Source organism: Tursiops truncatus, chromosome 10 (genome assembly GCF_011762595.2).
Source record: "Tursiops truncatus isolate mTurTru1 chromosome 10, mTurTru1.mat.Y, whole genome shotgun sequence".
Taxonomy (NCBI): domain Eukaryota; kingdom Metazoa; phylum Chordata; class Mammalia; order Artiodactyla; family Delphinidae; genus Tursiops; species Tursiops truncatus.
In genome coordinates this window covers 36,959,122-36,972,380 of record NC_047043.1, presented here as the reverse complement: position 1 = coordinate 36,972,380, position 13,259 = coordinate 36,959,122, and the positions used below count along the sequence as shown (strand labels likewise).

General features: G+C 54.3%; 1 protein-coding gene across 19 annotated transcripts in view; it reads right to left on the bottom strand.

Annotated features, from left to right (window-relative positions):
* CPNE5 (copine 5) overlaps positions 1–13,259 on the bottom strand; it is a 125,555-nt gene that overhangs the window by 24,839 nt on the left and 87,457 nt on the right. For 8 of the 19 annotated variants that reach the window (XR_012334476.1, XM_019949809.3, XM_073810797.1 and 5 more), the window contains 8 exons: positions 11,519–11,572; positions 8,183–8,244; positions 5,020–5,066; positions 3,217–3,398; positions 2,180–2,307; positions 1,836–1,938; positions 1,009–1,066; positions 506–579 (listed from right to left, as the gene is read on the bottom strand). Coding sequence is in view for 12 of the 19 variants with exons in the window: in XM_019949809.3 (XP_019805368.1) it covers positions 506–579; positions 1,009–1,066; positions 1,836–1,938; positions 2,180–2,307; positions 3,217–3,398; positions 5,020–5,066; positions 8,183–8,244; positions 11,519–11,572 (708 nt within the window). In the remaining 7 variants the exon portion in view is untranslated. The other 11 variants (XM_073810801.1, XM_073810803.1, XM_019949813.3 and 8 more) reach the window with 11 other exon arrangements.

The window sequence follows — 13,259 nt, the reverse complement described above, 5'->3', positions numbered from 1 at the left end:
CTTGACTGGACTGGGATTCCCTGAGGACAAAGACCTGTCTGCTCGTTACATTTGCCATCCTACATGGAGACGTTGGTATTGATTCAATCAACCAAGCAACATTCGTTCTTGGAAAGGGCTGCAGCAACACTAAAGACACCTCCCCCCGCTTCATGGGGTTTGCCATCTCACTTAGGAAGGCAGCCCAGCAGAAAATAACAGAAGGCACAAGTAATTAGGCCTCTGTGCTCTACAGGAGACCCTGGAGGCCTGGGGCTTAGGGAGGGCATGGCAGAGCATTCCAGTCAGGGCAACACAGTGTTAGGGGTGAGTCTCAGACGTGGTAGAGGTGGGTCCAGCCCTAAGACTGACTCCTGTTTCCTTCTGTGTGGCCAAGCCATTCTAGGGCTCCCAGTGCCTCCTTCCAGGGCCCCTTTCCAGAGAAGCCCCTAGAAGGGGGAGTTAGGTCAGCCTGCCTAGAGGGGCTCTTGCATTTTCTGTGGGGCAGGCAGGGTCTGGACTTCACCTGGACAATGTCTCGCTCGGCCAGCTTTCCCCGGGAGGAGATCCGCACGTCATCACCATCCAGCTCCACCATGGCTGTGGGGGGGGAGGGGCAAAGGCATGGGGTGGGGGGACTAATTGGTGGGCACCTGGGCCTGGCAGGACAGAGACCGCCAGCCCAGACCCCCACGTTAGAGATGAGAAAACTGAGGCCAGGAGATAGGAGGAGCCCAATCACATGAGTCTCTGACTTCTAGCCCATGGTGCCACTCCCCCACCCTCCACAGGCTCCCAGGGTGGAGCAGGGAGGAGTGACTTGGGGCCTCCTCCCCACAGCCTTGGTGTGTGGGTGTGCGGTACACACCTTGACACACCCCTCCCTGTGCAAACAAACGCACACTCACACCCTGCCTGCTCACCCAGATAGCTGCACACACCCCAGTGCGAGCTCTCACTCTTTTGGGAGGGGACATTTCCAAGGGCCTGAAGCCTCTGGGGGGAACATCTAGGGGGGTGGGGACTCACCATCAAACTCTGCCTGGCCCACGCCGATGATGATGATAGACATGGGGAGTTTGGCAGCCTGGGAGACAACATGGGAGGTAGGCGGGGTGGTACCCAGCCGAGGCGCCAGTTACAAGAAACGGGAGATCACAGGTAAGGACAGGAAGGGGTGAGTCAAAAGAAGAAAGGCAGGAGGACAGGGAGGAAATGGAAGAGAGAAGGATGGAGACACACAGAGAAACACAGAAAAGGGGGAGGAGGAAGGAGAGAGGATAGCCAAGGATACAGGGATACCAGAGAGGAAGAGGGGGTGGAGAGGGCAGGAGGGAGAGGGAGAAATGGGTCATAGGTTTGCTTCTGCAAGACACTCCTGTCCCCTCTTCTGCCTCTGGACCTCCGTCATGTGGGACAGCTTTTACGTGGGCCCAGAGGGAGGGCCAGCTGTGGCTGGGGCCCCTATATAGGGAGACGACCCGGTAGGGAGAGCCATGTTCCTGGGCCTCCCGCTCCTTGGACCTCCCTCCTCTTCTACCTGGCCAAGCCAGGCTGGGGTTTGGGGCAGCAGCCCTAGAGATGGGTTAATGAGGGCACCATGGGAGTCTGGATGGAGTGGACCAACCAGTGTGATGAAGAGGTAGGTAGAGAGCTCGCCAGCCAGATCCTTTATCAGCCGGAACACCCTCCACCCCCAAAACCCTACTGCTGGCCCTCTAGGCTCTACAGCAAGAAGCCAGGAGTGGTCCCAAAGAGGGCAGGGAGAGGAGAAGTCATGCCCCAAGGGTTTCCCTAAAGGAGGGGGGGAGGTGCACCCCCAGGTTTCCCCATGCTCCATCCCCATCCCTGCTCACATTGACGATAGCCTCCTTGGTCTGTGCCATGTCTGAAATGACCCCATCCGTGATGATGAGCAGCACCGAGTACTGGGAGCCGTCCTGCACCTCGGCCGCATTCCTGGGGCAGGGTGGGGTCAGAGGTCTGTCTGGTGGGACGCTGGGCGTGTCATCCCCCCAACACAAGGACCCTTAACACTAGTGGGGACAGCTCTTCGGTGGGAGGGGGTCTCTTTAGGGTCAGGCCTCCCTGAAAAGCAAATCAGTGGGAAGGGACACTCCCTCCCGCCTTCCCGGGAGGACAGTGGTAGAAGGAAGCACCTTGCAAGCTGTGGGGATGGTCCAGTGACCGCCACACTCACCTGGCCACATGGGTGACCACAGGGGCGAAGTTGGTGGGGCCGTAGAGCTGCACCGTGCGCAGGCTGTGGTGGTAGGCCTCCAGGATGCCATCGATGCCACAGCATGAGGGGTTCTCCTGGTTGCCGTTCTGGGGGCACAGAGGGCAAGGAGGCTGAGCCCAGGAAGGAAGGAGGGATGGGAAGGAGGAAAGCTGGGTGGTCTGTGGGGGCAGAGCCAGGGTTGGGGAGGTCAGCAGGCCTGGGCTCTCCTAGACTCTTCTCTGGTGGGGCTTCAGAGGCTCGGGGCAGGGGAGGGAGCACTCGGGGCCCACCGTGAAGGGCAGCACATGCTCTAGGTGAGCAGGGTCCAGACCTGCTCCTTGCCCTACTCCCTGTACCTGCTCAGACAGCATCCCCCTGACCCCCAGAGCCCTGGATGCCTAGGGAACCTCGGGCAAACCCACCACCCCCTAAAATGACTGCAGAGTCTGAGCTGCTCTGGAAGGGCCAGGAGCTGCTCCATCCTCCTGTGTCCTGTGCCCAGCACAGTGCCTGGCACCCTACGGGCATGGGAGGGACATTTGCTGTGAGTGATCCAGCAACCGACTGAGTGTCCCCAGCTCATGGGAGGGAGGGAAAGGAGGTGGCCTGAGGAGCCATCTCTACAGGGCCCCCATTTCAGACCAACCCAGGGAACTCCTGGAACTACCCACAGTTGTCCATACCCAACCCACAACCTTTTAGCCTCATTTCTGGGGCCTTGGGGAATAGTTCAGCCACATCCCCACTCCACCTCCACCTGGGTCTTGTTAGGAAAAGGAGGGCAGAGCCCACTGTGGACGGCTTCAGACTTGGAGGGGACGTGCTCGTGACTGAGGTGGGGAGTGGGTTTCTGGAAGCTCTGACACAAGCTCCCCTACATCCAGCAGGCAGCCTACCTCTGCAAAGACTGCACCTCAAGTCCCTAGGCGGGCAGGATGGGAATGCCCCCCACCCCAGGCCCGTCACCACACCCCCAGCCTGGTCAGCCCTCAGCCCTTTCTCCCAGGACCTCCTACCAGCGGGAACTCATGGGATACCCTGCCGTCAGGGGGTAGTTTGGCCCCAAAGCCAAGGGCGGGGAACATCTTGTCGCTGTCGTAGTGCTGGATGATCTCCCCGACGGCGGTCAGTGCAAGTGCGTAGGCGTTTAGCTGGTAGGGACTCATATAGTGCAGAGACGTGGACTGCGAGGGGTTCCCTGCAAGACAGGCCATGGGGACATTTGCCGGCCTGGACACTCCAAGTCACCAGGCTCAGAATGCGGTGTCCAAGGGAACCCTTTTCTTTCTCTCTTACCACACATTCAATCCTTTAGCAAATCATGGCTGCTAAACCCTCAGAATACATCCAGAATCCCACCTATACTTCTCCCCTCCTCCATGATACCACCCTCTTGCTCATAGGACTACAGCAGCCCAATCTCCGTCTTTCCACCCTTGTGTCCATACTCAGCATACCAGCCAGAGTGAGTCTATGTCAAAACTCAGGCAGCTAATCACACCTCTTCTCTGCTCAAAATGCCCCAGTGCTCCCGTCTCACCAGGAATTAAATCTGAAGTCCTTACAAGGGCCCACAAAACCCCACTTGATCTGGCCTGCGGTTACCCCTCTCCTCATCTTCTACCATCCTGTCACTCACTCAGTTCTGGTCTCTCACCATTCCCACCTCAGGGCCTCGGCAAAGGCTGTTTCTTCTGCCCTGGGACGCTTTTCCACAGATGTGCACATGGCTTGCTCCCTCACCTCTTGAGGTCTGCTGTGGTCTTCCCCGAGCAGCCTATTGAAAGTTACAGCCTCCTCCATACTCCCTATCCCTCTTCCTGACTTGTTTTTCTCCACAGCCCTTGTCACCACTAATATTGTCCATATTTTAGTTACTCGTTTATTAACAAGAGGCAGTACAGCACAGACAGCCAAGTATTAATCCTTTCTGCCTCCTACCAGCTGTGTGATCCTGCGTAAGTTTCTTAACCACTCAGCCTCAGTCTCCTCATCTGTAGAATGGGGGTAATAACAGTCCCCACCTCACAGAACTGTTGTGAGGATTAAACAGATGTTATTATAACTCTCCTCACTGTTATGAATACTACGGCCCCTCCCAGCTCTGACATCCCACCACTCTGTGATGGGAGGGCCCGCAGCCATGAGGGGGGGTGTTTCTGACACACCTGTAGAGTACGAGACCTGGGCATCTTCTGATTGGCACAAAAATGAGCATTGAGCACTGCTAATGGGGGTCCAGAGTCCAAGGAAGGTTGTGATGTTTCTAACAGTGTAAAGTTTGGCATTGATTGCTCCCGGCCACTTGGTCACAGCCCGACACTGGAGAATGTCAGAGGAGGAAGGAAGCCCGAGCAAGGGTGAGGATCGGAGCTCCTGGGCATTCCTGCCTCCCTGAGGACCACAAGGCTCAGTCTTGCCTCTGGCTCTCCCCTCTAGCTTGTGGGGTGAACTGCACAGGGGCTGTGCAATCTGATCCTGTGAGGAAATACCTCTGCTCCAGGGCTCTCCATGGGCCCAGAGAAGCTGTCCTATTGCCCTAAGGAGAGTGGGTATCCTCAAGGGCAAGGCTGTGGCTCAGGGTATGTAGGCCCAGAGGCCAGATTTGTTAGTGACCATGATCCAATCTGGGGGTACCTTCGCCACCTTGGCTGCATCTTTGGTCCTCTAGGCCTAAGTTCCTCCTCTGCGGTGAGGATGAGGCCAGAGGGTATGGGAGATCTGCTCCCAGCTAGGGCCAACTACCACAGCCCTGAAAAGCCCTCCCCTTTCCAGGCCCCCAGCCCCCATTCAGCTCCTCTGCCCATGCCCCCACTCACCATTGGAGGCTGTGAAATCGATGGCCACCGTGAAGTTGATCTGGGTCCTAGAAGAGGAAGAACAGCAGGAGAGTAACCTGGACAAAGGCAGGCCTGTACTGGACAGGGAGCGAGAAACCTGGCTTCCACCCCAGCCCCACTGCTTGTCAGGTATGTAGCCTTGGTGAAGTCACTCATCTCCAGTTCTGGAAAACCGGGATAGTATCATCAGCTACACCCTCCCCCAAAGGGCTGTTGTCAGCATCAAAAGAGTTAGGCAGTGTGACAGCTCTCTGAAGATGATTATGTTCTGCTGGGCACATGGCTGTGATTTCTTATTTCCTCTCCAAACCCTGCCCCTGAGTCCACCTGAGGCCAGTGAAGTAGGGTTTCCCTGTGTTCCTGGAGCAAATTTGGAGTCAGATTCAGGGTTAAAACTTATTTGGCAAAAAAGAAAGACAAAAAGGCATCGTGCATCTCCTGAGGGAAGAACAAATGAAGCTGTCTTGCCAAAAAACTGAACTGGAATCTAACTGAGCTTCCAGAACTATCTACTCGTTGTTTACAGGAAACGCAGGGGATAGAGGAATATGTTAAATGACACCATGGGGGATGCGGCCAGTAAAAGCCAGTCTGTGGGTCTGTGGGAAATTCTGTAGGAGCGCTACTGGAAGAGCACCCACGGACCAGCAGAATCAGGATCACCTGGGAATCTGTGAGGAGTCTCAGGCCCCCCGTGGACCTACTGAATCCAAATCCCTTGGTGCGGTGCAGGAATCTCTTTTAGCAAATCCTTCAGGTGCTTGGGGGAATCACAAGATGAAAAGATAATTAGGAATTCCCTGGCAGTCCAGTGATTAGGACTGGGCACTTTTACTGCCGTGGCAACTAATCCCGTGCGCCACAACTACTGAGCCTGTGCTCTAGAGCCCGTGAGCCACAACTACTGAAGCCCACATGCCTAGAGCCGTGCTCTGCAGCAAAGGGAAGCCACCACAATGAGAAGCCTGCGCACTGCAACAAAGAGTAGCCCCACTCGCCGCAACTAGAGAAAGCCCGCGCGCAGCAGCGGAGACCCAATGCAGCCAAAAATAAATAAATAAATTTATTTTTTTTTAAAAAAAGATGAGGCAGGGCTCACCTCACCTGCATTTAGAAGATGGTCCCTATCAGAAAGCACAGCCCTCTTTCCACTTCATCACAGCTGAGCTGCTGCTCAGGGACCCTTCAATCTCCAGGAAACGTGAAGGACATGGTTAGCAGGAGACCCCACCCAGGGTCTGCTGGCCAGAGACAGTCCTCCCCACACTCTTTCCCCCTCGTCCACTGCCTGGGGACAGAGCATTCAGTAGACTCCAAGCTCTGAGGGAGAAGGAGCCACAAGACGACAAGAGGTGGTTCTGGCCTGCAGGACTACAGCTGAGGGACATTGTTGGCCTGGCTCTTCCAAATAAAGGGTGAGGGGAGAGTCAGGCTTTTTTTTTACTCCTTAAGTAAAAACCCTGCTCTGGGTTCTGAAACAGTTCAGAGAAGGAAGGGACTGGATAGCAGCTACTTTTGTGGAAAAGGTACTCCTTGCAGGCTGCTCAGCAACTAGCTCCATCTCGGACTCTGACGTGGGGGCAGAGGAACCCACAGCCTTCCTCCTGGTCCAGGGTGGCGGGGGAGGGAGGCCAGGCAGGAGAGAATCCCTAGACAGAGGCCTCCAGCAGCTGCCTGCCTGGACACACACATCGGCCTCTCACTCAGGTTCTCCAGAGTGTGAAGACAGCAGAGGACGAAAGCCAGGGCTTGCCTCTGTGAGCTCCTTCTCAATGAGACAGCACCCAGCCCTTCAACTCATCCATCTCTATCACACCTCACCTGGGAGCTGCGAGGTGGGTTCATTACTATGGAAGAAATGTGGCATGTGGTGACGGAAAGAACCCTGCTACCGACTAAGTGCTGGGGCCTTGGACACGTCATGTAAAATGGAGATGATCATCTTCACCCAGCCCACTGTGTTCTGTAAATTGGGGGCACTATGCAAATGAGAAGGATAAACAGGATGAGGATTGTTTGAAAATTACCATGGAATATAAGGGGTGGTTGCTTAATAGATGGAGAGCAGATAGAGCAGATTTGATGGGGGAAGGGAGCCAGGGCAGGGCCTGGAGAAGGCATGGAGGAGGGGCAGGAAAGCCTGTGGGTGACTGCAGGAAGGTCATGTGCTCAGGGGGTAGGAGGAGAGCTCGAAACCTGGACGCTGCAGGCTCAAGGCAGCAGGGAGCCTTGTCATGAGAAAGTAAGTGTGGCTTCCCAGGGCCTGACTTTTCCCTCTGCCCCAGAGAACCAGGCGGCCAAGAACCCGCTTGGCTGGGATAAGCCTTTGGCAACCGCCCTGCCTGTCTCCTTTCCAGACAGGTGTAATCACTCACCTGGCTGCACCTGTGGGCTCGGCTACCCACACCCGGCCCTGGCACCTGTCCTGGCAGGGAGCGTGCTGGGTAGGACCTCACCTTGGAGTCAGGCTCTCTTTCCATGAGCTGTTGGCTGGAGCCACCAGGCTTCTCTGCCTGCCTGGATGCTGACCCTTCTGGTTCTTTCTGCTCCTTAAACTTGTGTTTGACCATCCTTGGCTCATTTCCCAGTTCTTCCTGCCCTTTGTAGGTCTCTAATGACACTGGGAAGGTTAATCACTGCCCGCCCCCCACCAGAGAGACCATCGGTATCAGAAGCTCAGAGCAGGAAGGAACCTTAGAATTCACTTAATTCCAACTCTCTGTGCAGAGGAGACTGATGCCCAGGGAGGGAGAGTGATGTGCCCAAAGTAACCCAGCAAATTCAAGGCAAAGGGGGGCCTAGGGCCTGGGCCTCCTGCCTCCTAGACCGGGGCTCTTTCCACCTCCCTAAGCCCATTTCTCTTTGTCATGGAGTCCCTACCACCTGCAGGTCCCATCTCGGTACAGGGACCTCACGGGACCCAGGCTGGCCTCCGCGGCTCAGTAGTGCCCTCTGCAGCCACTCAGGATCAGGGGCATGCAGGGCTCTGTGTGAGTTGTCTGAGGGTCTGCTCAGAGCCCACGATCGCGGTCTTCGGCCATGGCCTTGAAGAGGCCAGGTGGGGCCAGAGCTGCTCATGTCGATGTGCGGGGCCCCTTCCCTCTCCCTGAGGCCGAAGAAACCAGGCTGCATCTCTTCTCACCCTCCTTTGATGTAGTCAAGAAATGTGCACTCTGACTCCACAGCAAAAGAAAGCAGTGTGACCTTGAAAACAAAAAGACGCTTGGTCAGCGGGGAGCACTAGGCAGAGGGAGAGCATTGCTGACAGCTATGGAGCACCCAGCACGCGCCAGCATTTGCCTGCTTCATTGCAAACAGTGCCCACAACAACTCTGTGAGGTACTATTATTATCTCCATTCTACAAGCAAGGAAACTGAGGCTCAAAGAAGCGATGCGGTGTGTCCAAGGACACTACCAGGACATGGCCGAGTGAGATGGGAACCCAGGTCCGTCTGGAGCCAGACCCTGTGCTCTTGACCTTGATGCCAACTGCATCTTTGGAAGGGCCCTGTCTCTGTCACTGGAGTACAGGGGCTCAAGCCAAGGAATCGAGTTTCCCCTGAGTGGACACAGGTGTGGAGTGTGGAGGGAGGGGGGGGTCTTCCTGACATAGGACTAAGATCTGTCAATGCTGACAAGCTCCATGCTTCTGTGTTCCGCTAACTGTTAATCCTGAAATGTGTCTCTTTGGTCTGCAATTGTTTTAAATCTTACTTGTCCCACCTCATCCCTCCAGCATCTTGATCTCTACCCTCTCAGACACAAGACCCTCTTGCTAAACAGCCTGTCCTTTCCCTGGAGGTAACTGAGCATCTGGGGCCCCCTCTCCCAAGCAGAGGTCTCTTGATCTATGCCCCTGGCAGTTCTCTGGCAACAGCTTTCCAAAGACAGGTAGCTACCTGGCAGCTCTTTATGAAAATGATTTAGGATGGTGGAAACAAGTGAAAAGGTTGGCAGCTAAAATCAATTCAATGAGGGAAGATTGGGGCAGGGAACCTTTTACTTGTGTCAGACAACTCCACTCTAGGATTTGGGGTGGCCCCTCCTGGTACAGATTCAGTCATCTTTATCAACTCAGTGGGAGGCCAGGTAGTGCCTCTGCTTGACAAAGGGGACCAGCCATTAGCCTGAATAATGGGAGGGTCTGTGAGTACTGAGCTGGGCCTTGGAGACCCCCACTCGCTGTGGTTACAGTGTTAGGCACCTGGATGGACAAAGCCTCCTTTCTCTAGGAATGGACTATGACAGTGGCCTCTACTCTGACTGTGGTCACTAGACTCCCTGGGAAGCTTTTAAAACATCTTGCAGCTGGAGTGAGGACCCCAAACCAATAATATGAGGATTTCTGGGATAGGGCTCCAGCCCTGGATTTTTTTTTTTTTTTTTTTTTTAGCTCCTCACATGAGTCTAACCTGCAGCCAGAGTTGAACCCTGCTCCAGGCACTGGGACGAAGTAATTGCCTAACTTGCCTGGCCATATGGATTGACCCAGGGACTTGGTACTCAAAGTACAGTCCCCGAACAACAGTATCAGAATCACCTTGATGCTGAGTAGAAACGCAGATTCTTGGCATTTTAACAAGATCCCCAGGAGACTCTGCACATAGTAAGTAAGGTATGAGAAGCACAAAATACAGATTTCTGGGGTCCAGCCTGGCTTTCCTAAAATAGAACCCCAGGGAACTGGCCTGGGCATCTGTATTTTAACAAGCATCCTGGACCCTGAGTGATTTTTTTATGGTAAAGATTAGGAAATACTGGAGCAAGGGAAAGTCAGGAGACCTCAGCCCAGTCCTGCTCTGTCGCTAACTCACTGTGTGACCTGAGACAAATCACATCTCCTCTCTGGGCCTCAGTCTCTTTATCTCTAAAGTAAGAAAGCTGGATGAGATCAGTGGTTTTCAACCTTTTTTTTTTCAGCTGTACATCTAATATTTCTTAGCTGGGGAACGTGTTGCCTCTCCTAGGGGCATTTGGGAATGTGAGGGAGAGTTTTGGGGTCTCACAATGACTGGGGCTGTATTGCTAGCTATGGGCTGAGGCCAGGGGTGCTAAGCATCCCACCATGTATGGGGAAGTCCTGTGAGACAAAGAATTATTCTTCCCCAAATACTGATAGCATCCCCACTGAGAAACACTGCAGCTTCAGACAAAAGAACTATCACTCCAAGCCTGCGTGTGAAACAATTACAATCAGAGAAGCAGTGGTCAGCCCCCTCTGAAGGAGCAGAGTACTTTGCAGTTTACAGTCCTGCATCTCCCATGTGTCTGCCACAGCCACCCTGTGCATTAAGCAGGGGAGGGATGATGTATTAGCCCCATTTTACAGATGGAGAAAATAAGGTTCCTTGGAGGAACGCTGGAGTTCCCTGTCTGTGACCTCTTCTAGTCTGGAGTTGCAGTTGGCCTGACTCAAATGGCTACATCTGGCTGTATTAGGTGATGGGGCTGTGGCCCTCTAGAGTGGGAGGGACACGAAGGGTACAGACTTGGGTGCGTTTGCACTGCAAAGACATTGGTTTGTTCTATAAATGCACTGGTGGACTCCACCTCAGGGCCTTTGCACATGCTGATCCCTACAGCTAGAATTCTTTTTCCTCAATATCCTCAATACTTGCTCCTTCACCTTCTTTAAATCTCTGCTCAAATGTAACCTTCTCAGAGAAGCTTTCCTTGACTACTCTAAATAAAATAGTAGTTTCATCTCTTGCATTCCCTATCCATTTACCTCACCCTACTTCCTCCCACAGCAATCACAACCACCTGACACACACAGGTATTTGTGTGTATATTCGTGTTGTCTCCCCCCCACTAGACAATAAGCACCAGGAGGGCAGGGATTTGGGTCTTTCTTGTTCCCAGCTGTATCCCTCGTGTCTGGAAAGGCACCTGGCACATGGTAGCACACAGTAAATATTTGTTGAAGAAAGGCACGAATGTCCTGAAGATCAGCCCCCAGAAGCCACTGGGCCGGTATAATCCCAGCATGGTCATGGTTAAGCAGGGGTACAGCCCACAACAGCTGCAAGCTCTGAATTTAATTGTTGTGCTCACTGCCATGTCTACCACCTTCTAGCTCTGTGACCTTGGTTGAGTCACTTCCCTGCCTGCAGCCTTGGTTTCCGCTTTCATGATGAGGTGATGATAATGTCTGCCTCTTAAGGAAACAACCTGTGAAAAGCACCTAAATGGGGAATTTCCCAGAGGGCCCAATAAATGCGACTCTTTTTCCTCTTCCTTCCACAGGAAGTCCCCATGGTAGTTTCTCTCTGGGATTTCTCATTCTGTATCACAGGGCCTGATGTGTCTCTTACACATCTACCTCGTGTTGCTCCATCGGCCCCATCCCTCCCCACCCCTAACCCTCCAGGTCTCGTTCCCACACCCCGTAGGAGCACACACAGACACACATGACTCCTGCCACCAGACCTAGCTCGGGATGTCTACACCCATGGCAGAAAGGGGGTGGCTACTCACTGTGCCAGAATTCACATATTTCTTTTTCTTCATTTTCTTTTTCGGGTTTACCACCTGCAGAAAAAAACGGTGACCAGGTAAGAAGGAGCGTTTCCAAGCAGTCAGGGCTGGGCGTGGCCCTGAAGGCAGGAGAGAGGGAGGAGTCGTGGGTGACTAGGTAGACACAGAAGGAAGAACGAACTGGATTTCGGGCACAGGTGGGAAGTGCAGGTGGGAGGCTAGCAGGCTGTGCAGGTGGAAACTGAGAGCCTGGGGAGAGAAGCCCAGAACAACCTTGGAGCCACCACAGGCATGAAAGTCACCCAGATGACATGGTGCTCACTGACATTCACGGGACGACAGCTTGCTAGGCAGCCTGTCGAAATGAGGGCACACTGCAGCCCCAAGACTACACTGCGCCTCAGTTTCCCAATCTGTTCTATGAGGGTGTGGAACTTTTAGAATTTACCGGATCTCGAACTTTTACCCCAAAGTAGCCCTCCCAGTGGAGGAGAATGAACACGGACTCCTGGGGGCCTGGGCATCGCCGAAAAATCTGGCCACAAGCACATTTCTTTGAAGTCTGCTCTGTTATCTTTAAATCTGCCTGTATGCCACATTTCCACTCTCTAATTATAACTGTTTTAATATTAAAGCACTGTTTTGTTCTCAGATCTTCTGTGAAGTGGGCACTGAGAAAGCATCCTGTTTGTTCTGAGGTTTCATGCATAACCTGGCACACCGCCCCTCCCCCATCCCACCCCCACCCCACCCCACCAGCCTCTCCAGCCCTAAGCGGCTGCACCCCCTAGGGGCCAGCCTAGCAACCTCCCAACTCCTGAGCTGGAGTTCTAAGCCTCCTCCTCTCCCTCTCCTCACATCCCCAGGGTCTCCAGGGCAGGTGTGGGGTCTGCCCTCCTGTGCAAGGGGCACTGAGGGGCTCCCAGGACCAGCAGCTGTGCTGGCTCTGGATACAGTGGTAAGACATTGCCCCCATTCCTGAGGACATCGTGGTCTTTGAGGGGGCAGGAAGTATGATAAACAGGTAATAGGTATGGGAGTGGGGTGGGGGGTAGAGCAGGAGCACCAAGGAGAGGCATCCACTTCAGACCCTGGGGTAGAGTGGGTGTGCAGGTGGGGGCTTCCTGAGGCAAGAACAGCAAAGGGAACCCCAAGGGAGGCACAAGCACAAATGAAGCCACGGAGACTGAGACAGCATGGAGGTTCAGAGAGCCTCAGATGGCATGATGGGGCTGAGAGTGGGGATGGGTAGAGGGGAGCGGACAGCGCTAGACCGCAGGGGCTCCTAGAGCTGTGATGTATACGGCTGCTTACACACGCCCTCCCCCGCCCCCCCAGTTGCACATAGACTGCGGGTCACTGGGGCATGGCACCCGTGTGAAGGAGCTTGGACTCCCCTTGTAGGTAAAGGTCCCTTTAGGATCTCAGCTGGTGTGGAGTCTCCCCCCTCCCCTGTGCGAACCAGGCAGAGGCAGTGGGTGACATGCACAGTCGGGGGTTAAGCAGGGCAGCAATGTGGTCAATTACAATTTTGGAGGAATATTTGGTTACTGACTGGAGGACGGAAGGAGGTGGAAAGGCCATTATGGGGCTGTCACAAAGTCCCTACACAGGGGAGACGGTGACAGTGGGGGTAGACGGGAATGAAGGGGACAAATGTCAGGATATTTAGGTAGCAGGAGGAGTAGGATTCAGTCATGGACTGGGTGTGGGATGAGGGGCAGGAGGTGTCAAGGATGCC